This window comes from Odocoileus virginianus, chromosome 20 (assembly GCF_023699985.2).
Source record: "Odocoileus virginianus isolate 20LAN1187 ecotype Illinois chromosome 20, Ovbor_1.2, whole genome shotgun sequence".
Lineage (NCBI taxonomy): Eukaryota > Metazoa > Chordata > Mammalia > Artiodactyla > Cervidae > Odocoileus > Odocoileus virginianus.
The window spans coordinates 10,819,010-10,845,108 of record NC_069693.1 but is presented as its reverse complement, the minus strand read 5'-3'; the positions used below and the strand labels follow the sequence as shown (position 1 = coordinate 10,845,108).

At 58.0% G+C, this 26,099-nt stretch overlaps 1 protein-coding gene across 2 annotated transcripts in view; it reads right to left on the bottom strand.

Annotated features, from left to right (window-relative positions):
- The window catches only part of MEGF8 (multiple EGF like domains 8), a 41,175-nt gene that overhangs the window by 10,596 nt on the left and 4,480 nt on the right, over positions 1-26,099 (bottom strand). Inside the window, exons 2-34 of one of the 2 annotated variants that reach the window (XM_020871113.2) lie at positions 23,766-23,929; positions 23,323-23,529; positions 22,236-22,416; positions 22,063-22,151; positions 21,011-21,426; positions 20,419-20,564; positions 20,167-20,289; positions 18,007-18,161; positions 17,567-17,686; positions 17,081-17,225; positions 16,825-16,988; positions 14,412-14,612; positions 13,826-14,026; positions 13,187-13,423; positions 12,255-12,373; positions 12,023-12,154; positions 11,818-11,931; positions 11,124-11,372; positions 10,432-10,631; positions 9,985-10,195; positions 9,630-9,879; positions 8,980-9,112; positions 7,247-7,494; positions 7,042-7,152; positions 6,755-6,873; positions 6,201-6,408; positions 5,537-5,717; positions 4,609-4,772; positions 3,726-3,870; positions 2,469-2,700; positions 1,212-1,335; positions 865-1,078; positions 531-745 (exon numbers count right to left, since the gene is read on the bottom strand). In XM_020871113.2, coding sequence (XP_020726772.2) covers positions 531-745; positions 865-1,078; positions 1,212-1,335; positions 2,469-2,700; positions 3,726-3,870; positions 4,609-4,772; positions 5,537-5,717; positions 6,201-6,408; positions 6,755-6,873; positions 7,042-7,152; positions 7,247-7,494; positions 8,980-9,112; positions 9,630-9,879; positions 9,985-10,195; positions 10,432-10,631; positions 11,124-11,372; positions 11,818-11,931; positions 12,023-12,154; positions 12,255-12,373; positions 13,187-13,423; positions 13,826-14,026; positions 14,412-14,612; positions 16,825-16,988; positions 17,081-17,225; positions 17,567-17,686; positions 18,007-18,161; positions 20,167-20,289; positions 20,419-20,564; positions 21,011-21,426; positions 22,063-22,151; positions 22,236-22,416; positions 23,323-23,529; positions 23,766-23,929 — 5,918 coding nt within the window. Of the gene's footprint in view, positions 1-530; positions 746-864; positions 1,079-1,211; positions 1,336-2,468; positions 2,701-3,725; positions 3,871-4,608; positions 4,773-5,536; positions 5,718-6,200; positions 6,409-6,754; positions 6,874-7,041; positions 7,153-7,246; positions 7,495-8,979; positions 9,113-9,629; positions 9,880-9,984; positions 10,196-10,431; positions 10,632-11,123; positions 11,373-11,817; positions 11,932-12,022; positions 12,155-12,254; positions 12,374-13,186; positions 13,424-13,825; positions 14,027-14,411; positions 14,613-16,824; positions 16,989-17,080; positions 17,226-17,566; positions 17,687-18,006; positions 18,162-20,166; positions 20,321-20,418; positions 20,565-21,010; positions 21,427-22,062; positions 22,152-22,235; positions 22,417-23,322; positions 23,530-23,765; positions 23,930-26,099 lie in introns of those variants that run through there. The other variant, XM_070450810.1, reaches the window with a different exon arrangement.

The following is a 26,099-nucleotide window of genomic DNA, read 5'->3' as shown; positions in this document are numbered from 1 at the left end:
GTGGTATGACACCAGATATATTTGGTCTTTGTCCCGGGTTCCTGGTACTGAGCTACTAAAATGCACAGGGGTTCCTGAGTGATGGGGACGTCTTTTGTTATTCACAAGGAACCTCTTTACACCTGAGTTTATGTTAATGGGGTGACTTAGGGGAGTTACCAGTCACCAGGATTCTGGGCAGAGACTGAGGTCTCTAAAAACACTTGAACAATGAGATTCAGGGACTTCCCTGGTGGTCCAGTGGTTAGGACTCTGTGCTTTCAGGGCTGTGGGCACAAGTTCAATCCCTAGTCGGGGAACTAAGACTCCACAAGCCCCGTGGCGTGGCCAAAAATGAAAAAAAAAAAGAAAAAAAAAAAGGCAAAGAAGGAAGAAAGAGATGTGGGGAGAGAAAGTGGGAAGGAAGAAGTGTGATGCTGGGAGCAGACCTAAGGAGACGGAGGAGGACGTGGGGCAGAGGCGGAGGTGGGGAGAAAGGTGAATGTGGTGGGGAGGGGAGGGCCACCCGCACACCCGCTCGGGTGTGGTACCTGCTGGAGGCTGCTGCTCCAGACACAGTGCTGCCAGCCCCCATCAGCACCCTTGGAGTCCAGGCAGGAGGTGCAGTTGGGCAGGAGGTGGCAGGGTGTGGGGCAGGGCAGCGGGGGTGAGGACTCCACCGGCATCGGGGACACGTTCAGCAGCGAGTGGCTGAAGCACGTCCAGTCGTAGGTGGGCTGCACCGAAAGGATGCGGCGGGTCTCCCCTGAGGTTGGGGGGCGCAGGGATCAAGGAGTGGGTCTGGGTCCCTTGCCCGCCCCCCACCTCCTCCCTCAGACCAGGCTCCCCGGGCTCTCCTCACAGGGACCAGGCCTCGGCGCTCACCCGTTCTCTTGAACTGCCGTGTCCACATGCACTTGCCCTCCCTGGTGCACTGCTCGCAGTCGGCCGCCCCACACACGGCCTCCGAGCAGTTCCCGGCCCAGAAGACCTCGCGCTGGTTGATGCGACAGTCATTCTCTGAGGTACAGGACCCATTGCGCCCAATGCAGGCACCCTCGGGGCAGTTGGTACACCACTTACAGCGGGGGGCAGAGGCCTGGGGGGGAGGTACTGGCTCAGAAGGGTTGTCAGGGCCCCCAGCACCCCTCCAGTCTCAGTTCCTGCCACCTGATCCCAGGTGGAGAGCCCCTTGGTGCCTGAAACGCTTTCCCCCCGCCCCCATCACTCACCTCTCCATCTCCAGGCTGCAGGGTCCGGGGGTGGCGGGCCAGGCACTCGCCGCAGGTACGCAGACGCCGACATTCCTCGGGGGAGTGGGGCATAGGGGAGCAGGGGGCGCCGCCACAGCCCAGCCTGGGGAGGCAGGAGGCCTGGCCCATCACACTCAGCCAGGCTCCATCCTCCCCGCACCCGGCGCCCCTCCCTGGTGCCTCCTGGACACTGGTCTAAAGGCCCCGCAGGTCCATTCCAACTGGTCTCAGCACAGGCCTCCGAGACCGGCCCCTCCTGAGCTCACGTGGTGATGATCCCACGGCCACCTGTCATCCCAAGCCAGAGACACTGGACAACACCCCATGTCCTCCTGGCCCTCCACCCATGGAGGCCTCTTCCTCCTAAATTCTTCCCTGACCACCCCCTCCTAACCGACCCCTGCAGCCCCCCGCCCAGCTCAAGGCTCCTCCTCTCAAGCCTACACCTGCAGCCTCCCCTCCCCATCCCCTCCTCCACGAGCCCACCCCTGCCCTCTCCTGCTCACCCCTTCGGTGACTCCCCATCACCCACGTGGAGGCTCGCAATCCCTGACTCAAAATCCTTGAAGGCATACACGTTTCAGAATTTTCTAGGTTTTAGAAAAGCAGTGGGTGTACCCACTGTTTTGTAACACCCCTAGCAGAGTCTGGGGGAGCACCCTAAAAATCAGAGCCTATAATATTCTGTAGTAAATATGGTGACACATGTAATGGGACAAAATGAAGCCCATTAGTAGCCTCACGTCAGCAGAGGGTCACTGCAGCCAGTATAGTTTGTGCTAAACCCAGCAAAGCACTTTCAGCCTCCTGAGATGCCTGGATTCCCAAACTACAGACGAGGAGTCTCCGGAACTGGACGGAGCCCAGGGCGGTTGGGCCCTGGGAGCCCTCTCTGAGCAGGCCCACCCACCTCTCCAGTCTCAGTCTTCCCCAACTCAGGTGTTTCTAAAAGCCACTAGACACAGCCCTGCTTTGAATCTTTGTGGTCTAAATGACCCCAAACTGGTCATTTGGGGCCTAGTTCAGACTCAGCTGCCCCAGCCCACTAACAGGTCCCACTCGGGCGCTCCCCAAACCTGCCCCACCTATGATGAGCTGGCCCTTCTCCCAGGGCAGCTGGTGTCCCAACCAGACAGTACCTTACTGAGGACTCCCCAACAAGCCTGGCCCAGCACAGAACCCCCTTTGGACGGCACCAGTACCACCCACCCAGGTGCTGTCAATCCCCATGGTTACCTGTGGGCCTGGTCCCCGGACAGGCAGGCCCCATGGCACCAGGTACAGGCCCCAGTCTGGTTACAAGCTTCGGGCGAGGGCAGCAGGCGGCAGGGGTCAGGGGGCAGGGTCAGGGCCAGCAGGCGGCCCAGGGCCACTCCCCCAAAGCCTCCTGAGATATACAGGCGACCCCCTACCGCGGCCACAGCATGGGCCACAGACTCTTCCATTGGCGGTCCCACGGAGGCTGGGCCTGAGGAAAGACAGAAAGTTCAGAGAGAGAGAACAGGTGACTGGAGGCAGAGATTCACACACAGGAGCCAGTCAGAGAGGGATGCTGGGCAGAGAGACGGTCTAAGAAGAGCAGAGACGGACAAGAAAAGGCAGGGAGAAGATAGACAAGGCTAAACAGAACAAGAGAATCAGACACACACAGCAAGACAGAAAGAGGGAGAGAGACACATCAACAGGAAAAAGGAACAGAAAGAGTGGAATAAAAACAGGCAAATTTTCTGGAACCAGACCATGGCGGTGGGTGAACAACACTGTGAAGGTACTGAATGTCACTTAATGGTTCATCTTACAGTGGCTAATTTCATTACGTGAATTTCCCCTAAATTTTTATTTTTTAAATGTATTTTTATTGGAGTATAACTGCTTTACAATGTTGTATTTGTTTCTGCTGTACAACAAAGTGAAGCAGCTACACGTATACATACATCCCCTCTCTCCCATCTCCATCCCACCCATCTAGGTCATCACAAAGCACCTACACTTTTTTAAATCCTAAAAAAAAAAAAAAAAAAACAGTCACAGAGTGGTGGAAAAGATAGATTAAAAGCAAAAGAGAACTACAGACAGAGGGACAGAGAGAGAAACAAAATGAAAAGGAGACAGACCCAGAAACACCGTCAGTCACTTACAACGGTCAAATGAAATACAAAGGCAAAAGATTCAGCCCCTTACCAGCCTATGAACTGAAAGGAAACACCCTCACATATGACAGCCATCTCTAGAGAATGGGATTATGGGGGATGCTTTTCTTCCTATTTTACGAATTATCTACCATGACTTCATAATCAGAATTTAAAACATTCCTTAAAAAAAAAAAAAAAGGAAGGAGGGTGCTTCTGTGGGTGTTGAGATAACGTGGAGAGGACCAAAGCTTTGCCTGTTGGTCTGAAGGGGTCCATGTGACTGCCAACGAGTGGGGGTCTCAGGCCAGGCCAGAGCGCCCCCTGGTTGTCCCGGGGCCTCCCAGGAGGGCAGCGGACTCACCGATGAGGTCGGGCAGGAGCCAGGTGTTGCAGTTGACCTGGTAAAGCAGCACGTCGCTGCTGAACTCGTCGGGTTCGGAGCGCCCCCCGAGGACCACCATGGTGTCCCCTAGCAAGGCCGAGGCGTGGAAAAGTCGGGGCCGGGGCTGTTGCGGGGACACGCGGCAGGGTGGCCTGTGAGGGCCTACAGTCCTCCACTCCCTCTCAGCCCACCCGCCACCCCAAATCTCCTCACACCCCAGCCCCTGCCAGCCCACCCAACCCTAACCTTCCTCAAATCTCACTCCTTCCTCCAGGAAATCTCCTTTGTTCCTCAGAGCCACCTCTAAAGCCATCTCCTTTTCGTGAACCCCCAGAACCCTCATGCCCCATGCTGTTCCCCAGGAACCAGCCTGGATGGCTTAAGATGAACCCCTGGTTTCTTGTATCACCTCACCAGCTGGACTGGGGTTCTGCTGGGGCTCATACTTCCATCTCCCTTGCAGTCTAGCCCCAAGAAGGGCTTGGAAACTTGTTCATGGATGGAAAATGCGGCTGTCTCTAGGCACCCAGGTTTCCTGCTCTCACTCACACTGACTCCTTGGCCTTGGAGGCAGAGGCACAACCTCAGCTCCCTGTTTCATAGCTGGGGGCACCAGGAAGGGGAGGGGCCGGTCTGGGCCACACCCAGAAGTGGGAGCACCAGGTCAGAACCCAGGCCTCCGACCTCCTGGTGGTTGATTCTGACCTCCAGGTCAGGTAGAAGAAGGGGAGACTTGGGGGAGGGGGGGACTGGAAAGGAGGCGGAGTAGGAATCTGGGATTGAGCCACTCCCTGGGGCACTGGGAAAGGAGGGGCCCCTCCCCTGCCCCCGCTGACTCATCTGTCTGGCCCTTCTTTCTGACCTTTGCTCCCTGAGAAGGGGCCAGCAGGCTCCAGGTGCGGTCAGGGCAGTGCAGGGAGTAGAGCTCAGGGGACGGGGCTGCCAGCTCCACGTGGAAGCGGAAACCCCCGAACACGTAGAGGGAGTCGGTGGCCTCGTGATACACAGCGGAGTGACCGTAGAGACCTGGGGGTGCGGGGAGAGCAAGCACAGAGGCTGGGGAAAGGGCTGGGGATCAAGAAGGCCCCCCGGGCTCCCCTCCTCGTGACCATGTCACCACCCAACCAGGCCCTGACGCCGGAGACCGGGGAGCCTCTCTCAACCCTTCCCTCTCCCTTAGGTGCTAAAGGACAGCCATTGAGACTCTGGGAAAGGGAAGAGGGAGCCAGGGTGGCCGGAGGGACCTTGGGGACAGATCAAAGAATGCAGGAGAGGGACTTCCCTGCTGGTCCAGTGGCTAGGAATCCATCTTGTAAAGCAGGGAATGAGAGTTTGATCCCTGGTTGGGGAACAAAGATCCCACAGGCCATGGAACTAGAGCCCTCAGCTGCAACTATTGAGCCTGTGAGCCGCTATCAGGGAGTCTGTGCACCACATAGAAAGATCCCACGTGCTACAGCTAAGATCCGGTGTAGCCAAAGAAAGAAAGAAAGAGGAGAGGGAGAGGGAGGAAAATACCTGAAGGGCAGTGTTCTAGGGCCTGGGAGAGGGAAAGTGTCCCACTGCTACTAGGCAGGAGGTGGGCAGCTTCTCATGAAGTCTGAGGGGTAAGTAGAGAAACTGAACTTCTCAAAAGACAGCATCCTGAGAGGGGGGGTGGGTGACAGTACACAGCGAGACGACAGGTGTAGGGGGCGGTGACCACACAGTACAGGAGGCGGTAGAACGGACAGCTGAGAGTCAAAAGCGCTGTGCCCAGACCCCACGCCGAGCCCTGTCCCCAGGCCCACCTGTGGGGGGCGTCCCGCTCTGAGCCCCGGACACCCAGGTGCCAGTCGCCAGCTGGTACTCAAGCAGCTGCTGGTTGAAGCCATTTTCCGGGGAGTAACCACCCACCAGGAGCAAAGATAGGCCTCGGCGGGCAGTGAGCGTGTGACCAGCAACGGCTGGCAGCTCCACAGTCTGAGGGGCCTGGGGGATGAAGGGTGGAGGTCACTAGGGAGAAGGGCAGAGGTCAGGGGTCATTTTGTGGGTAGAAGCAAGGCTCAAAGCTCCCCATTCTCCCCTTGAACTGCTAAGGGGGAACGGGTCAGACCCCAGCAGACCTGTCACTATTTCAGCCTGCTTGGTGTCACTTCTTCAGGTGGGAATAGCCCGGGGTTCCTTCGGGAAACCCCTGCTCCCTGACTCTTACCCTGCCTGCACAGGGCTGAGTGTACCAGCTCGACAAGGGGACTGTGTCCCAGCCTGGCCACCCAGAGGGTCACATCCCCTTGGCTGGGGACTGGCTCAGGAATTAAGTGTGACCCAGGACGGCCAAGGAAATTCAACTTCTGGGACTTGTGCTGGGGCCCCAGGAGGAAGCGTCCTCCTCTGGGGGCAAGGATGGCTGGAGCTGCTCTCGCCATCTCTGCTGGAGTCTGGCTGTGGGGACCTGGGGACTGAGATGCTCACCTTCTCCTGCCGCCACTGCAGGGTGGTGAGGTTGAGGACCCAGAAGTCCCGGGCGATGCCCCCAGCTGTGAGCCCCCCCAGTAGGTACATGGCCCCACGGCCGGCAGGCACATAGGCAGCAGCGTGGAAAGAGCGAGGGGAGGGGCCTGGGCCCCCATCCTCGGCTCCTGCCAACATCTGTGTCCACCGCCGTTCACTCACTGAGTACCTGGGGCCAAGATGCAAAAAGGCAGCCTCACTATGTGGCAGTCAGCCCATAACCCCCTGGGGTGATGTCCCCCCACTGGTACCCCAGCATCCCCTGGGATCACCTCCCACTTGGCAGGTACCCCAATCACTGTTCAATCCTCTGGGGTATCACCAACCCAGTAAGCACCCCAGCCCGAGGTAAGGCTCCTGTGACAAGCGTCCCAGCATCCTTTGGGGTATCCTGCACTCGTGGAGATTTTTCTGCACACCTCCCCCCAACGGGACTCTTCTAGACAGGCATCTCAGCATCCCCTGAGGTGACCTTTTGTCATTCAGGTGTCCCACCTCCCCAGGGCCGTCCTCACCTATACAGGTTTCCCAGCAGCCCCTGGGGCAGGCCCAGGCCCCCAAACATCCACAAGGTGGCATCAGGTCCCTCCACCATCGTGTGCCCCAGGCGGTGCAGGAAGCGGCTGGCAGTGTCCTGGGGGTGGGGTGGGTGCAGACAGGACAGGAGGGCTCAGGTGAGGTCATTACCAAGTGACAGGCTGGGTACAGGGTCTCTGGGGGTAGTCTGGGGAGTGGAGCGGGGAGAAGGATCCAGGAGGCGGGCTGCACGGCACCTCCCTGGGGAGTGGCGCCCATAACTCACAGCAGAGAGGCGGCTGTCCATGAGGGTCTCCCAGACCAGCTGCCCGCCATCCAGCTTTGTGGCACAGTCAGGACCCCCGAAGCCTTCAGCACAGACGCACAAGCCCAGGCTCTGGGGGGCAGCAGAAGCAGCTGTGGGGGGGTTGCCCTGATTACCACCCCCACCCCTGCCCCGTCCCACCTGGCTGGCTCTCTTCTACCCGTACCTGGTTACAAGTCCCCGCCCCGTTGTGGGCATTACAGTTCTCAGGACACACAGCCATGCGGCAGTGCGGGCCAGCCCAGCCCTGGGGACACCGGCAGAGTCCAGCACCTGGGACCCCATCCTGGGGCACACACTCCTGGGGGACAGGGCAGCTCCCGGGGCCCCCTGACCCACAGCGGGCAGAACCCACGGAGGCATTGAAGCCCCAGGATGAAGAGCCGTTGGCCTCCCAGTGCAGTACCAGCAGCCCTGTTGGAGGAGAGAGTCCAGAGGCTCATCAGAAGGTTGTAACAAAGTGATATTTAAAGAGACAGGGGTTGGTTTTCCCTGGTGGTCCAGTGGTTGAGACTCCACGCTCCCCATGCAGAGGGCATGGGTTCGATCCCTGATCAGGGAACTAGATCCCACATGCCGCAACTAACTGCAGGCTGCCAATTAAGAGCTCACATGCTGCAACTAAGCTCACGCCACAACTAAGACCCAGTGCAGCCAAATAAAGAAATAAATATTTTTTAAAAATAAAGAGAGTCAGTAGGCCTACAGGCTCTCTGACCTCATCACCTCCCACGCTCCCAGCTCTTTGCACTCCAGCACCACTGACCAGCTTCTTATTCTCAGAATAGGAAGTTGTTGTTTGTCGTCGTTGTTTAGTCGCTAAGTCATGTCTGACTCTTTGCGACCCCATGGACTGTAGCCTGCAGGGTTCCTCTGTTCACTGGATTTTCCAGGCAAGAATACTGGAGTGGGTTGCCATTTCCTTCTCCAGGGGATCTTCCTGACCCAGGGATCAAACCCGCATCTCCTGCATTGGCAGGCCGATTCTTTACCACCAAGTCTCAGAGCCTGGGCATCTGCTATGCGTCCCTGAGTAGTCATCCTTGCCCACACTGCCCCCGTCAGGCCTCAAGTGAAATTTCACTTCTGCAAAGAATCCCTCCTCACCTCCCCAGACAGGCCAGGTCCCCAGTCCTTTCCATTTCCTCTCGTCCCTTCTCAAAAAAGTGTGACTATTCTGACTATAATTTGTTCACTGCTGTTTGTCACTTCCCCTTCTGCTGTGAGTCCATGAAGGCAGCGCCTGTGTCCCTGGTTCCCTTCGACACGCCCAGCACGGAGCCCAGGCAGGCCCAGCTTGACAGCTGGGTGCTCAGTAAACACTCGCTGGGTGAAATGACAGAGACGACTGCTCAGCTCTAGTAGTTCGCTGTGCAGGGTCTGGGCTCGCGTGCCTTCGCCAGCAGGAACAACTCCCAACTCTGCCCTCTCACAGCCTTGCAGCCACTGGGTTTTACAATATGAAGAGAAGCATTTCCAAACACGGGCCCTTTCACTGCAGAGTAGGGTCTCCAGCCCCCACCCATGGGATACCCCTACCCATGGGAAACCAGTAGTACCTCCAATCGTGACCATCAGAACATCTCCAGACACAGCTAAATACCCCAAGGGGCAAAGTCACTCCTGGTTGAGAACCACTAAGCTGAGGAGAGAGATGCTCGGGGGCCCCCACACCAGCTACATTCTGTGTCCCCCACTTGGACCTTCCTTCCAGAGACACAACCCAGCCAGTACAATCTTCAGCTGAAGAAACTGCGATCCAGAGGTGGCAAGGAATTGCGTCACCCAGCAAGTCAGTGGCTGGGACAGTCAGGCTGGGTCCTGAGCCCACCTCAAGCAGCAAGGTACACGGACAGAGGACAGTCCAGGACGGAGGTCCCATTCCCCCAGTGCCCGTACCAGACAGGGCCTGCACTGTGAGGGGCCGGTCCCGCCGCTGGCCGCAGAATGCAGCGATGAGGCTACGGTCCGACTGGACGACACCGGTGTCCAGGAAGCGTGGGAATCCATCAAAGGCCAGGACGTAGCTCAGCTGGAGAGGTGAGGAGTCGAGGATCAGTGGATGATGGGGAAGAGACAGCGCGATGCTTGGGGTCTGGGAGGAGAGGAGCTCAAAAAGAGAGGGCAATCTGAGACGGGGGCAAAAGCTGCTTGAACCACCTAGTCTGACTGTCACGCTGTGGCATGGAGGCCACCATTCCTACACCTGTGTCGACAGCAGACATGGTTAATCAATCAGGCACTCATGCATTGAGACTCTTTCTCAATGCACAGATCCTGGCAGCCACTACCAATCCATCAGAGTTGGCACTCAAGGTACAAACGTTTACCATGCCTGGACTGGGGAATGGAAAACTGGGGTCCAGGAAACAGGAGGCAGCCTGGGAAGTGGGAGGGTCTGTGGGCTGAGGAACAGAGGGCTAGGGGCCTGAGGAATAGAGTTGGGAGTTTGATGGATGAAAAAGCAGGGACACAGGGGCCAGGGTCTGTCTGAAGATTCCCACTGGGTGGGGGAACATGGGCCTGTCATGAGCGCCCCTGGTGCTCACCGTGCATGGGGTGCTGCTGTCGGGGGAGAAGGTGAGGGTAAGCGGGGGACAGAGGGTCCCGGGGGCACAGGGCTGCAGCACCTCAGTGGCTGAGACAACCCACACACAATAGGACAGGCCTGGCCCCGCTCTTGCTGCCCCACCACCTGCAGGCAGGAGCCCCCCAAACCGGCGTGAGCCCAGTGCCACTGAGGACACGTTGGTGAGGAGGGCACGACCCCCACACTCCCGGAAGCAGGAGCCACCTGCCCTGGGGGGAGAGAGGAGAGGCAGTGTCAGATCAATCCCGCCCAGGCCCGCCATGTGCTTAACCCCACCCTGCCCCCCACCCCAGCCTGGCTGGCCCCTGGCTCACCGAGGGTCCCCATAGTAGCCAGGGGAGCAGAGCTGGCAGTGGGCACCCTCGGTGTGGTCCTGGCAGAAGCAGAGCCCGCTGAGGTTGTCACAGTGGCCTCGGCGAGGGTCCCCATGCCCATTGCACTGGCAGGGCCGACAGCCGCCGGAGCCCGTGGCGTTCCCGAAGCTGCCAGGCCGGCACCGCTCACAGTGCTCCCCCCACGTCCAGTCTGTGGAGGCCCCCGTGGGCAAGAGGCAGGGTCAGGGGCCAAGGCAGGAAGGAGCCCGACCCTCTCTGACCCCACCTGGCTCAAAGCGGGGCAACTGGTACCCAGACTGAGGAGGAAGTGCAGATCCCGGAGGGACGGTGGGTGCTGAACAGGCAGTGGGACCGAGGGACCTGGAGCTGGGGGTGGGGACTCAGGAGCCCCAGGGAGGTGCCTGAGGCTAGCAGCTGGCTGCTCACCCTGGCACTCATCACAGAAGCCGGGCCCCCGCTTGTGGCAGTGGCTGTGGAAGTTGCAGCCACAGTCCCGGGAACAGCGGGGTGCAGGGGGGCCGGGGGCAGGCGTGGGAGGGGGCAGGTCCGACGTCCAGCCCAGGTCACACACGCAGGTGAAGTCTGGGGGGCCGCTGCACACACCGTGGCCACAGTCCTCTAAGCACCTGAGGGGGTGTGGTGGGGGTGGGGGAAGGATGGGCAGGCCTGGAGCCCCCAAGGCATCCACCCCTCTCCCCACTCCACCCCAGTATCTCCATGGCAACACCATCAGAAGCTACTGCCTGTTCCAGGATCCTGGACTCCGTGGGTGGCCCTGTCTCCAAGGTAACCCCATCACGTGTAGTAACTCCTGTCTCTATAGAAACCAAATATCACCACTGGTGATCTGTTCTCTGTGAAAACCCCTTTCAACTTGGTCCTCCTCCGTCTCTATGGCAACTGTGGCCTCCAGTCCAAGGGTGACCCGTCTCCGCAGTAACCGTGTAACAGTGAGGACCCTGTCGCTCTAATGAGGGCCTGTTTTGCCAGGTAAAAACCCAAGGCTCACTGGGGAGGCTGGCTCCAGGGAAGGCAGCCTGACACCAGGATCACTTCCAGCCTCTCTGCCCGTACCCGCCCTGGGCCGACATCTCCATGGAAACCCAGGCCCCACTCACGTGCGATTGCAGTAAGTGACGCCATCGCCCTGGTAGCCCCTCTGGCAGTGACACTCGTAGCTGAGGGGTGTGTTCAGGCAGGTTGCCCGCAGGTGGCACCGCGCGAGGCCCAGGCGACACTCGTCCACATCCGGACAGCGGGCATACGCCCAGCGGGCAGGGAGGGCCACAGACAGCCCCAGGCCCTCCCCGACCCACAAGGAGCAGTTCCCCCCACTCAGAGGCCCTGAGAAGTCACCCTGGAGGCAACTGCGGACGGGGGGTTGAAGAAGGCGGTTGGGGTGGAGGGGCAGGGTAAGGAGAGAGAGACAGAGAAACAGGGACAGGGAGAAGAGATAAATCAGAGAGACAGAAAGATGAACATGGAGACAGAAGGAGAAATGGAAGACAGGCAGAGAAAAAAACAGGAAAGCCAGGCAAAAATGATTTTAAAAGACAGGAAAGAGAGGTGGGGACACGGACAAAGGGAGACAGAAGAGAAACACAAAGATCAGAAGAAAGAAAACAGAAGGGAATATGAGAGAAAACAAGTCACAAAAATAGGGAGAGTTGGGAGGGAGAAAAGAGAGAGAGAGAGAGAAAAGGGGGAGAAGAACAGAGAAAAAGGCCAAGGGGCAGAGAAACAAAGAGGCCGTCAGAATCAGGGTGGGCAGAGAGCCCCCCACCAGCCCCGCCCCCAGCCCCCAACCCTCACCGGCCCAGCGTGGGGTTGTCCTCGTTTCCACACCAGCCACACTCGTGGCTCTGGAGACACTCGTGACAGGTCAGGAAGCGGTCACAGCTCCGGCACCGAGGCTCTGAGTGCACGCTGCAGGGAGGTGGGTGTGAGGCTGCCCAAGCCACCGCCACCCCGCCCACCTCCACCCTCCCCTTCGGGAGCCCTGCCGCCCGGGCCACACCTGTCATCCCAGCCTCGGCAGCCCCCGTGCGGGTACCGGGCCAGGTAGGCGGCGAACATGAAGCAGGTGTGGGTGGACTGGCACCAGGCGCACTGGCTCGAGTTGGCCAGGCAGTCGTCACAGGTCAGGCGCCTGGGGGCAGGCAGGGAACGGGGCGGGGACTGGGTCAGGGCGCTGCCCGGCCCCCACACACACCCTCACACTCCCTCTCCCTGGGCCCAGCGGGGCTCACTGGCTGCAGAGTGGGGGACACTCTTCCGGACTCTTCAGGGCGCCCCGACCCCGGCCGCGCCGGCTGCACGCCGCGTCCCCTTTGCGGCTGGTGCTCTGATGCCACTCACAGAAGGGGTCCTAGGAGGATGGAGGAAGAAGAGCCCAGCTGAACCTTCCCCTGGGCCTCCTGGCGCCAGCCCCCCAGCACCGGCTCACAGACCCCTGGTCCAAGCCCACCTCCCTCCCACAGCCAGGGAGATCCATGGGTTCTGCCTGACCCGCACTGCCCGCTTTGGGGGCAGTAGTGCCACTTTGTGTGGTCCAGGTGGGGCTGATCTAATCTCCAGGATCCAGAGATGGGCAGGGGGTCACCCTCCCTCCTCCCAGTCTCACTGGTCCAGGAGCCGGCACCAGCTCAGAAGAGCACAGAAAAGGCCCTTCAGTGACCTCTGTTGAGCTGAAGGGTGAGGGTGTGGTGGGGACAGGAAGGTGTTCTTCCTCTTGGGACTCAAGTACCCGGAGTAGGGGTGGGGGATGAAAGTCTGGAGCCCTTGAGGCTCCCTTGACCCTCCCAAGGAATGAACTTCCAGGGAAAATGAGGATGTGGAATGGAAGGAGATGAATGGCTGACTACATGGCTTGAACTTCTGGAGCCAGCAGGCCTGAAGACCTGCTCTCGGGCTCTGGTGTCCAAGCGGATAAGGCCCCTCTGGTGCAGAGATGTCAAGCTGGGTTCTCCGGCCCCTGCCACATGCAGAGTCATGACTATGTCAAGCCCACTCTCCAGCCCCTCTCCTACCCGACTCTCACCTCCTAACAAGGGCACCAGCTGTCTACCCTCACCACTACCCACAGGGTCCCTCGGCCAGCCCTGGGGTCCCTCCCCCCGGGGCTGAGTCGCCTGCTCTGGCTGACCGTGCTGAGACATCCCCACTGCGGCCTGGTGGGCACCTGCGTGCAGGCGTGGCAGTCGCGATGCTCCTCGCAGAGTGGGCAGAGGGCAGGCACCAGTACAAGCAGGGACCCGCCGGCCCCAGCGTCCCCGCAGTGGGCCCCACTCTGGCGCAGGTGGCAGGTGGCACTGGCCAGGCACCAGCCGCAGCCCTGGTCTGCCAGGCAGCCCAGGCAAGAGGAGTAGGAGGCGCAGGCCGACGAGCGGTAGGGCTCCAGGAAGAAGAAGGAGATCTCCTGGGGGTGGGGGTGTCAGAGGAAGGTCAGGGCTCCATGCTCCAGGTCAAGGTTTGAAGCTAAAGACTTAAGGATTTGGAGACAAGGTTGAGAATTTGGGCATGCAGAAAGTCAGGGTCTAGGACACTGGCAGACGAAATGGGATTGGGGTTTGAGAAAATCTAGAGATCAGAGGTAAAAGTAGGGAGGGCAGAAGCCAGGGTCAGTGAGGTCAGGGTGGGAGGTGTCAGAGACGTGGACAGGGGTCAGAATACGAGACCAGATCAGACTCCAGAGGTCAGATGCTGGGGTCTGGGAGGTTGAAGGTAAGACCCAGAGTTCAGGAGTCAAGTAAGAGGTCAGGGTCAAGGGAGTTAGTTCGTGGCCCTGGGTTCAGAAAGTCCAGGGCCTCTGGGTACTCACGCTGCCACCTGGCACGCCAGTCCGGTCCCACAGCAGGGTGAGCTCGCTGTGCCCAGGGCCTGCTGAGCCATTGAGCTGGCCCCGGATCTCTACTGCATACTTGTGGCCCCGGCCGGGCAGTGGGAAGAGGCGAGCTGACCCTGGGCGCTGCAGCCGCCTCGTCTCCTTCTCCTGCTGTGCCACCCAGCGCCCCACCTCCTCCTGGGGGACAGACGGGGCCCCTGAACGTGCCACTCACACTCTGGCTCCTGAAAACCCCAAGAGTCCCAAAGCCACCGAGCACGCACCCCTTCCAGGGAAGAGGAGGGCCTCAGAGTTCCTTAGACCCTAAGAACCTCCCAGCATCCCCAAACCTCCCAGCGACCCACCTTCTCCTCAGAGGAGTCTGACCTGGTAACTGAGAGCTTCCACTTTTTAAAAATTCCCCTCCAATTCTGTTCAAATGAAGACCCCCCCGCCCCAGGCCCTCCCTCCACTAAGGATATATCCCAGGCCTCCAGTTTCTCCCCAGTCCTACTCCCCGCCACACACCTACACCCCCTGTGTTTACCATAAAGAGCCCGCTGAGTATCCCAGGCATTCTCACCATGTTTTCTGTGTCTGGGCCCCGGGCCATCCGGGCCAGCACATGCAGGCGCTGGGCCCGGGCCCACACGGCCACATCCTCAGCCCCAGAGCCCCCAGGGCCTCCCGGCAGCAGCGGGTGGATGAAGCCACGGTAGACCAGGGACACGTCGGTCTCTGAGCTCGGCGTCAGGGTGATGGTCGTGCTGCGGACGATCAAGACCTGTGCCGGTGGAGGCGAGAGGCGAGCATGAGGACCTCTCTGCCCGGCCCCAGGGGCCTCATGCCTCTCCAGCCACATCTGAGCCGGAGAGACCAGGCAACCCAATCTCCTCCTCTGTTTTACTAAATGGGAGACTGAGGCCAGGATCAGGGGTGCAGGGGAGACAGACAGCTCACCCATCATTACTCTAGGAAGGGAGCTGGGCTCCAACTCGGACAGCAGACAGTGGGCTCCCAGCCCCTGCTCATCTCCACCTCTCATTAAGCTCCAGGGCCCTGGACCTTTCAGCAGCTTCTTCCTCAACATCCTATCTTTCCACTGAAGCCCTTCAAAGTCCAGCTCCCTTAACTAGGGGGTTTGGAGAACTTCCAGGCTACAGGTTAGTGAACACATTCATGTTCCAGGAATATGTCTCATCCCAACTCCGTGGGGACAGAAGATCAGAACCCTTCAGGACCTCACCCTATGTATCCTGTTCTTTGTTGTAAAATGAACCAGTATGTAAGTTATAAGTTAAAAAGATAAAAAAAAGGAGTCCAGATCCAACATTCAAAGCAATGGACATATTACATGATTTATTGCTAGTATGTGTTTTTATAAATGTGAAAGGGGGGAACAACCCAAGTATTCGTCATGGATACATGCATGCTAAGTTGCTTCAGTCGTGCCTGACTCTTTGCAACCCTATGAACTATAGCCCAACAGGCTCTTCTGTCCATGGGATTCTTTAGGCAAGGATACTGGAGTGGGTTGCCATGCCCTTCTCCAGGGGATCTTCCCAATTCAGGGATCAAACCAGTATCTCTTATGTCTCCTGCACTGGCAGGCAGATTCTTTACCACTAGGTCACCTGGGAAGCCCATGGGAGACTGTTTAAATAAGCTAGAACACTACAGCATTAGAATGTAAATGGAATATTATGAAGCTGTTAAAAAGAGAGAGAGTGTTTCCTAACTTCTGCTATGGGACACTTGCCAGGATACACAAAGAAAAAAAGGAAGGTGGCAGTACAGTGTAGACGACATGTTACTTTTTCCACAAGAAACAAAAAATAATTAAATATCAATTTACTCATATTTGAATAGGAAAACTGTGGAAGGATAGATAAGAAATACAAATGCGCCAAAACTGCTGAGCCTGCATGAGGCAACTACTGAGGCCCGTGCGCCTCGAGCCTGTGCTCTGCAATGAGAAGGCGCTGCAATGAGACGCCCACTCACTGCAATAAAGACTATCCCCCTCACTGCAATAAAGACTATCCCCCTCACTGCAACTAGAGAAAGCCCGCCCACAGCAACGAAGACCCAGCACAACCAAAACTAAACAAACAATTTTTCAGAAAAGGAAGAAAGGTCTGACACGTGCCACAACACGGATGAGCCTTGAAAACGTTTGCTGAGTGGATGAAGCCACACACAAAAGGCCATGGATTATATGCTTCCATTGTACGACCTACCCAGGGTTAACAAATCCAGATACAGAAGAAGGTTAGTGGTTGCCAGAGGCCAAAGGGAGGGAGGAGTGGAGAGTGACGCCTTAATGGATCTGGGGCTTCCCCTCGGGGTTATAAAAATATTTTCCAACTAGAGAGTGGTGACAGCTGCACAATATCGTGCATGTGCTAAATATCACTAATGGTAAATTTTATGTTGTGTGTTGTCTCACCACAGGTGTTTGAAAAAAAAAAAAATTTAAGTCAATAAGGAAAATCAGATCCTTGACTATGAAGACTAAAGGGGTAAACACAAGAGTGATAAAGGTCCATTTGAGGGCTTCCCTGGTGGCTTCAGTGGTAAAGAATCCACCTGCCAATGCAGGAGACACAGGTTCAATCCCTGGTCCGGGAAGACCCCCTGTTCCATGGAGCAACTAAGCCCCTGTGCCACAACTATTGAGCTTGTGCTCTAGACCCTGAGAGCTGCAATTACTGAGCCTGCATGCTGCGACTACTGAAGCCCATGCGCCCTAGAGCCCGTGCTCCTCAACAAGAGAAGCCAGCACAGTGAGAAGCCTGTGCACCATAACTCGAGAGCAGCCTCTGCCCTCCGCAACGAGAGAAAAGCCTACGCAGCAATGAAGACCCAGCACAGCCAAAGCCCAAGATAAACAAATAAAAACAATTTCTTAAAAAAGATCCATTTGAAAAAATGAGAACTCTTAAGACCAGGCCCTTCGACACTCCATGCTGGGCTCCTCACCCCGGCTTCCCCACCTTGTCAGGCTGGGAGGCGTTGGGTGGCTGCTGGAAGGTGAGCAGGTGCAGGCCAGGCAGGAAGCTCTGGGTGACACAGGCCTCCAGGGAGGTCACAAAGACAGGAGCGGGCCCCCACCAGCCCACGGTGCCGGAGATCTGCTCCCCGCGGCAACGGGCCTGCTCTGTGGGGACAGGAGGGTCGGGAGAGGGGAGTCGGTATGCAGTGCTGGGCCGCCCCCCCACCACCCTCCCCACGCTGCCACTGGACACTCACCAGGCCGAGGGAGGCAGCTCTCATTGTGCACGCACCAGCCCAGGGCGCCGGGCCCCCGGGGGGGAGCCGTGCTGCTGCTGAACGCCAGGCAGGCCTGGCAGTCACCCACGAGACGGCCCAGGCCCAGGCAGCTGGCAGCTGGACACTGCAGAGAAGGGATACATGGCAGTCACCACCCACAGGAGCTTAAGGGACCGGGGATTCAGGAGTCTTGGGGCAGAAAAAGGTCTGGAAATTGAAGAAAGGAACTGAGAGCCGAGTTGGAACCAGAAAGATCAAGAGGACACAGGTGGGGAATCGGGACAGAGTCAGAAGCACAAAAGGATGGGGAAGAGGGTCAAAGGGTCAAGGGTCAGGAATGCCCATCTCAAGTGTGAAAATGAGTCTCCCAAGCGCAGCAAAGTCCGTCTCGACTTGGTTTAGGCAGAAAAAGACACTGAGGACCAGGTCTTGTGCTGGGGACAGAGGACAAGGACAGTCACTCACAGCCCCCGAGGGAGTCCCAGGAGGCGGGGCAGCTTGGCAGGCCCCCTGACACCAACTGCATTCCGGGTCTCGGGAGCAGACGCTGTGGTCCGTATACATGGAGCAATAGTCCAAGTGGTACTGCAGAGAAGTGGGTAGGGAGGAGGGGGCACTCAGACCTAGCACCTCCTCCCACGCCCCTGCTCACCTTGATGGTCCCAGGGGACCCCAACTGCTCAGAACATTGAGGACCCCCAGTCCACTTCGCCCCAGCCCCTCTGCCCTCAGCCCCAGGGACCACTATTCCTCCTCCCCTGGACCTGGGGTCTGACCTCCCTCCTATTACAGCCCTTGGGATCTCTTCCCCTTCTCCCAGGGACCCACCCCCGCACAACTTCCCTTAACCATGGGAACCAGGTCACCTCCTCCCCAGCCACCCTCTCCGTCACCCCAGTGCTCACGTCTGGAGCAGGCGCCTGGAACACAAAGGGGGGCACCTTGTAGGCCATCAGGTCCCCACGGGGCCGGCCACTGTACCCCCCGGCCACCAACAGGACACTGCCGCCAAGCACAGCCGCCACGTGTGAGTACCGGCCACTGGGAGGCGCTGCTCGGCCTAGGAGAATACAGACCCCTCAAGGACATGAGACCACCCACAACTCCCCCTCTCACCTTCATGGTTACCCGCGTAGAGGACCACCCGAGACCCCCATGTTTCAACCCCACTCGTCCAACGCTGCCAGCCTGCCTGGCCCTGCTCCGGCCCTAGTTCTCTCATCTCCTGGAGCTCCCACACCACTGCCCAAGTCATCTTTCAGACAGAGCATGCTCTCTGGGATCAGAAAAACTTGGGTTCAGATCCTGGATCTACCACTTCCTTACAGGGGTTTGGGTGGACTCCGGGAGTTGGTGATGGACAGGGAGGCCTGGTGAGCTGCGGTTCACGGGATCGCAAAGAGTCAGACATGACTGAGCAACTGAACTGAACTGAACCACTTCCTTGCTTTCAAATCACAGAGCAACTGCTGACTAGTTGTGTGACCTTGGGCGAGAGACTGGATTTCTCTGAGTCCTGGTTTCCTCCTCTGTAAATGGAACCTTGCCCTTGGGGAGCTGAGGTGGGCTCCCTGGCCCTCATCTGCCCGACACCTGCCTTCCCCCAGGGACAGCCTCTGCATTTCCTCTGGGAAACCACCCCTCCCACTCACACTCGCCAAGGCTCAAGTGGAGCTGGCCTGGACTCTGGCAGCAGTGGGGCTTGAGCCCAGGCTGATCAGAGTCAGTGACTAGTTCAGGGAGGGAACGTAATTTCTACTATTCTTGGGGGAAAGATACGGTCTTCTTCCCAGGCATTAAAAAAAAAAAATTTTAAATTAAAGGATAATTGCTTTACAATATTGTGTTGGTTTCTGCCATAAATCAATATGAATCAGTCATAGGTATATATCTGTCTCCTCTCCGGGCATTTTAAAAGGGGTGAATATAATCGCAGAGCTGCTGGTGACCATCTACAAAAGCAAACCTGCCAGAGACTGAAGGAAACCAGGCTGAGAACTGGAGAGAGACATGGCCGAGGCCATCACATGAGCACCTGGATCCAGGCCAGCCTGCCCCCAGTTTTCACTCAAGGGAGTCAAGACATTCTTCTTTTTGCTTAAGCAGTAGGCTTTCTCTCACTTACAACCAAGAGTCCTGACTGATGAGTACCTATATGCTCTGTAAGTTCAGGGGACCTGGCCCAGGGATCAAAATCTACAAAGAAAGAAGAGGCCTCCAGAAACCTCACACTCTGGTCTATCCAGTGAGGGAGCCTAAAGGTGGGCTGGGATCGGAGGCCTCCAATGCTGGGCCAAGGCTTTATTTCTGATGGTCAAACAGAGTTCCTTACGGATCCCTCCTCCTGCCCACCCCTTAAATGTTACTGTCCCTTCTCTTACGCTTGTCCTTTATCCTCACCCTTCTATTCAGTAGGGTGGGGAGAACAGATGGGCCTCTGAGAAGTCCAGAGCCCGCTGAAAAGATATGCCCAGCTTGTGCACACAAGTATCTTTCTGAAGAGAGGGCCTGTGATTTTCTTCCCATTTGCAAAGCTGTCCCTGATCTCCTGAGCTTGAAAGGCTTCTCCACGCGCCCTCCAGGTGAGCCCTCTGGCCCTGCGCTCTTAGGACGGTGTGTGGGGCCCCTCCTGGACGATGCTCACTTGTTCCTCACTTTATCAATTTATTCTTACCACAGCCCAGAGGTTTAAGTGTTATTACAGTTTTCAGAGGGGGAAGCTGAGGTACAGAGAGATTAAATGATGGCTTTTACACAAAAGGTTGTTGAGGAACAGTCATTTCGCTTCAGCATCTGCCCACTGTCTGACCTTGAGAAAGGCGCTTCTTTGGAGGCAGTTCCTTGGGACGGCTGAAAACTGGCAAAACCTCAACTGCAACCCAGATCTGATGCTACTGAACATGTCTCCCATCTGCACAGCAATGTCCTGGTCCTGCCTCCAGTGCAGCCATGCCTCCTGAGGTCAGCTCCAAACAGGACCAGGTGGTTTTTGCCCAAAGCCCACATCACTATGGGGGCACATGTGACCCTCAGGAGCCCCTGACAGAAACAGAGGGGCCACTCACCCTCAGGAGTTCCCGGAGGGGCCAGCTCGGCCCCTGACACCCACTGATGGCAGCCCAGATGGTAGAAGAAGATGCCATCTTCATAGCACTTTTCCTCCTGGTAGTGGGTATGCACATTGCCCCCTGGGGAAGGAGAGGGGCACAGCTGGCCAGCCTGGGGGAGGTGAGGGCATCCATGCAGGGGGTCTCAGCTCAGATGTGGGCCCCTGGCAGGCAGGCAGGCGGGCAGGTGGGCACGGGCAGCCTCCTCACCATAGACCACCATGTAGTTGCCCAGGACACTGGCCGTGTGAAAGGCTCGCTCCCGTGGGCCCTGAAGTCCATCCCGGCCCTTCAGGGTGGTCCACACACGCCGATCCACATGGAAGAGCTCGGTGGAGTTGACCCGCACAGAGAATCTGTCGGGGAGGGGTGGGAGGGGGGCTCAGGGCAGGAAGGGCCTCTCTCCCTCCTCTGCGCTCTTAGGAGTCGTGATCCCCCAGGGTTGAGACTGGCTTTACTAGATATTTATCCTCTTGGAACTAGCAACAACTCACAGGCAGGACCCAAGTCCGACACATCTCTGGGTTCCCTGCATAATCTAGCCAGGGATGGACACCATGCAGAGGTGAGGAGGATGGATCGGCGAGTGGGTGTGTGTGGGGAAGCATGTGACCAAGAGATTGGATGACAGAGTAGAGAATGGGTGAGTGGGTGAGCAAATGAATGAGTGAAGGAAGAAAGGAAGGGGTGACTGAGTGACCGCAGGAGTCTATCAGTGGGTGAAGACTGCTAAAGCCTAAAGGCCCGGGGTGTTGGGCCAGGCCCGGCTCTGCAAGGCGGGGGTGGAGGACAGGTCACTCACCGGGCAGTGGAGGGCCGGTGTCCACCATGAACCAGCAGGGCACGGGAGGGGGCGTGGAACACCATGGAATGGCCGGTGGCGGCAGGGGGCCGCCCACCTGCTGGCATCACCTGCTCCCAATAGCCCCCACTGGTGCCATCGAGGCGGAAACGGAAGAGGCCAGAGGAGAAGAGGTCATGCTGGGTGCGGCCACCAGACACATAGAGCCAGGTGTTGTCCACGAGGGCTGCCGCGTGACCTGCCAGGCCGGGCGGCCCCGAGGGACTGGAGGCAGGTGGTGCCAGAAGCTCCCAGCGGCCACCGCCCATCGGGTTAAAGGCCCAGATGTCGCTGGTGAGGGTGCCATCAGCCAGCTCACCGCCCATCAGCACCAGGGAGCCAGCCCAGGCCACAGCCACGTGGGAGTGACGGGCAGCCTGTGAGGAAGAGACCAGGATGCAGAGATGGAGAGGGAAACAGGTGGTGCCACCCAGAAGGACAGGGACAGCTAGCCAGATGGAGATGCCGAGACAGGGCGGGACGGAGAGACAGACAGACACATGCCAGGGGAGAAAAGAAGAGAGACCCCGAGAGATGGACACGTGCAAGTACAAAGAGAGGGGTGGCAGAGAAAGGCAGGAAGAGGAGGAACTATCAGCGAGAAACAACAGAGACCAGGAGAGTCAGATGCAACCCAGAGAGCAGGAGACGCAGAGACCCAAACAGCAGAGATGCAAAGTCAAAGACAAAAACAGAAGGGGAAGACGCAGAAAGGAAGACAAAGGAAGAAGAAAGAAAAGCACGAGCGGGAGGGGTCGGTGACCCTGCATAAAGCTGCAGGGGCTGGGGGTGTGCGGGGTAACAGGGTCACTCTGGAGCGGCATCGACTCAGTGGACGTAAGTTTGAGCAAATTTCGGGAGATAATGAAGGACGGGGAAGCCTGGCGTGCTGCAGTCCATGGGGTTGCAAAGAGTCAGACACAACCGAGCGACTGAACAGCAACTGGGATGCCCTGGCTGGCTCTGACAGAGTGGACAGGCTCCCCCAAGCAGGGCAGAGGTGGGGGCCATACCGGGGCAGGGCTCAGGTCCCAGCGCTCCCAGGTGTTGGCAGAGAAGTTGTACAGGACGAGGTCACCCAGGGCGCGGTTGAGGTCCTGGCCTGTGGAGAGGAGGACAGTGTCAGGCCCTGGCCCAGGCTGCCAGGCCTCCAGACCCCAGACTCAGATCTATGCCATCTGCTCACCTCCAAAAACAGCCAGCAGCCCCGGTGGGGACAGGAAGGCCCCGGCTGCCCCGATACGGGCAGAAAAGGCGGGATCCCCAGCACTCACGTTGTGCCACCAGCCAGCCCCCTGGTTCTCCCACAGGTGCAGGTCACAGGCGCGTCCCAGGAAACCAGGCTCACAGCGGCACGGTCCCAGGGGCTGGGGGGACACACAGGCAGGGACAGACAGAGACAGGCACCAGAGACAAGAGCCAGGGTGACACAGGCAGAGCAGAAAGTGAGGAGAGAGATGAACACGAAAGGAGAAGATGGAAAAACAGAGAGGCAAGGAGACGGGAAGGAGATGGAGAAAGAGATGGACACAGGAGACACACCCAGAGGGAGGCGGAGCAGTGGAGAAAAGAAGCCAGACCAGCAGAGAAAGGAAAAGGAAAAAGACCCGGAAAGAAAAACAAGGACAGAGAGACAGGTTGGAGAAAAAAAAAACAGTGGTGAGGTCAGGGTCGGCCTGGGCTGCAAGAACTCAGGTCCGGGGAGGTCAAGGCAGGGAGGGCTCGAAGCTGATCCAGTCCCAGAGCTGGACATGCATGGCTCAGGCACTGGGTCAGTGGTCAAAGGTCAGAAGTCATGGGATGTCCCTGGCAGCCTAGTGGTTAAGATTTCACCTTCCAATGCAGGGGTGCCTCCCAGCCAAAAAAACCAAAACATGAAACAAGCAATATTGTAACAAATTCAATAAAGACTTGGGGAAAAAAAAAGTCAGAAGTCACAGCTGGGGGCCCAAGCCAGACAGAGTGGAGGGGTGGGAGTGGGAGGGTGGAGTCAGGCCTGGCAAGAGGAAGGAAGGTGAGTTCACATGTGACAGGTGGGTTATAGGTGAGGCTGGGAGTGGGTTCAGGCCAAGGAAGGGCCCCCGGTGGAGTGGGATGGAGTCATAGGTGGGGGAGTGGGGAGTTCTGTAGGAGGGAGCAGGGTCCCGGGGTGGGGTCAGCATCGTGGGGGAGGGCAGGCTGGCAGGGGCTGTCTCCCGCAGGAGCAGAGTCAGAGCCAGGAGGTGGGGGTGGAAGGTGTGGCCACAGGCCGGGGTCCAGGGGGACAGGCTCACCGAGGCGCAGGTGCCGTGGCTGCCGCAGTAGGCTGAACACTCCTGCAGGCCGCAGTCGGAGCCCCCCCAGCCCGGCTCGCAGACACACAGCCCTGGAGGCTGGCACTGCCCGTGGCTGTGGCAGCCACCCGGGCAAAGGGAGAAGCGGAAGGAGGCGTTGAAGCCCAGCAGGTTGTAGTTGGCATCACTGAAGAGGTGCAGCAGCATCTGCAGGCATGGGGTAAGGGGCTCTGGGGCAGCACGGACGGGGTCTGCTCCTGCACCCCCCACCCTGGGGCACCCCATCTCCTGTGTTTGTCTCTCTCCACCTTTCTTTGCCCCTGTATCCTTCCGATGGGTGCCGAGTGCCCTGGCCCCGTGTTTCCCTCTGTGTGTCTACCCCCATGTCCTACACACTTCGCTTGGCTCCTCCAGCCATGGCCCCGCAGCCCAGCCCCACCAACCTTGCCCGAGGAAGCCTCGATGGGCGGAGGCCGTGTGCTCCCACTCAGACTGGCCAGCAGGGGCCCGCGGGGGGAGTCACCGTCATACACGAACAGGTAGTCATAAGTGCATTCTGTGTCCAGGAAAAGGAAGTCCAGCAGGATCCGGTGCTGGGAGCTCGGGGCTGAGCGGTGAGAACAGGGAGGCCGGGCTCAGACATGGGCCCTCCCCTTCCTGCCTCCACGCAGCCCACCCACAAACACCAAGCCCTGCTCCTCACGATGCTGGGCCCAAAGATAAGTCAGGCCTGGGCTTTGGCTTCAAGGGACTCCCAGGCTCCCAGCCCAGGGAGGATGGGGCTGCAATAGCAAGAGGGACAGAAGCTCAAAGAAAGGACAGTATCAGGGGAAGGGCTCCTGAGATCAGGCCAAACACCCCCTATCATTCAGATGGGAAAATTGGAGTGCAGAGAGGAACCCCATCCCAGTGGTCACAAAGAACTGTTCCCATTTATTCTTGAGCCTTGGTCACGCCTAAGCCTGAAGGTCAGGGTTCACGCCCTAGCAGAAGGCAAACTCCCAGATGGAAAAGGGCCTCTGTGGGCATCCTGAGTTCCAGGCTCAAGGAGCTCTAAGGGAAGAGGCCTGTTTCTTCCCCCTGGGCAAAGACCAAACCCTGGAGCACCACAGCTCCTCTCTGCCCTGACCCAGGGTCTCTTCTCTCTGTGTACTGTACTAGCTAAGGGCACAGCTTCTGGAGCCAGACTGACTGGGCACAAATCTTGGCTCTGCCACTTACTAGCCACTAGTAAGTTGTGTGACATTGGGTAAGTCACCAGACCTCTCTAGATCTGTTTCCTCATCCGTAAAACAGGGATATAATCACTGTGGTCAATGCAAACTTCTTGGTCACTCCTCCCATCAAGGGATGAGGGCTGGACTTCGCCAGTGGTATAGTGGATACGTATCCACCTGCCAATGCAGGGGACACAAGTTCAATCCCTGGTCTGGGAAGATTCCACATGCTACGGAGCAACTGAGCCTGCACTCCGGAGCCCATGCTCCACAACAAGTCACCGGAATGAGAAGCCCACACGTCTTAACTAGAGGAGCACCACTTGCCGCAACTAGAGAAAGCCCATGCAAAGCAATGAACACCCAGTGCAACCAATAAACAAGTAAATTTTTAAAAATTAAAAAAAAAAGAGAGAGAAATAAGGGCTGATTCCTGACCCCCTGTATCTGGGAAGAGACTAGCTTGGCCAGTGCACAACAGCAGATGTGAGGCTCTGGGACTCTCAAGGCTAGATCAGAGGAAGCCTGTCACTTTTACCTGGGCCTCGTAGAATATGCCTTCTCAGAACCCAGCTGTCATGCTATGAAAAGCCAGCATCACGTGGAGGGGCCATGTGTGGGTATCCCAGCTGTCAGTCCAAGCTGAGCCGCCAGCTGCCATCAACTGCCCACCCGTGAGGGAGCATCCTGGGTGCCTGGCCCAGACTGTTCAGATGACTGACCACACGGGATGCCGTAACAGATAAGGCACCTTAAGTGCTGATTTATGATGGGGCCTCACACTTCATAATGCCACTACTCCTGGCACTGTCACCATTCTTGCTCTCTGTCTGGTTCCAGAAGGTTCTCTCACCCCATGTCTCTCACTAGGGGCTCAGGGAGGTCTTGTGGGCTGGGGCAACTAGGAAACCTAGGTTCCAGCTCTGCTCGGACCTGCTGGAGGACCAGCCCCTTTCCCATGCTCCTCACTACACCTGTCTGCGCACTGGAGGTGCTCATCCACCCTTCACTAGTTCCTGGGGCTCTCGGGGCCTCAGTTTCCTTGATGTAATTTGGAGATGATTCTCACTCAAGGCTGGTGTGACGATCCCAGATGGTGACTCCAACATGCCAGAGCAGGCCTCCTTCCTGGCCTCCTGTCTTCCCCTGACATGGCTCCCTGAAGGATCCCCCTGGCTCAACCTCTGGTCCTTACCCTCCCCTGCTCAAAAGCCCTCAGTGATTCCCCACCATCTCTAGGAAAAAGTTCAGCTCCCTAACTGGGGGTTTGGAGTCTCAACCTGCCCCACATCTCCCCACGGCTTACAGTTCAATCAGGAGCTGGGCCTTTGCACAAGCTCCTCTCTGTCTTGAGCATGTTCTCCCTTCCTGCCAGCACACTTCCCCACCTTCTCCAGGAAGCCTTCCCTGATGCCCCCTGGCTGGGTGAGGGGTCCCTCCAGGTTCTCACTTTCCAATACAACCTCCATTTCTCTGGGCCAGGACCATCTGTGTCCAAGTCAGTCTCCCTGCAACCGAGGCAGCCCACAGGACAGGGCCTGGGTCTACTCATCTTGTGGG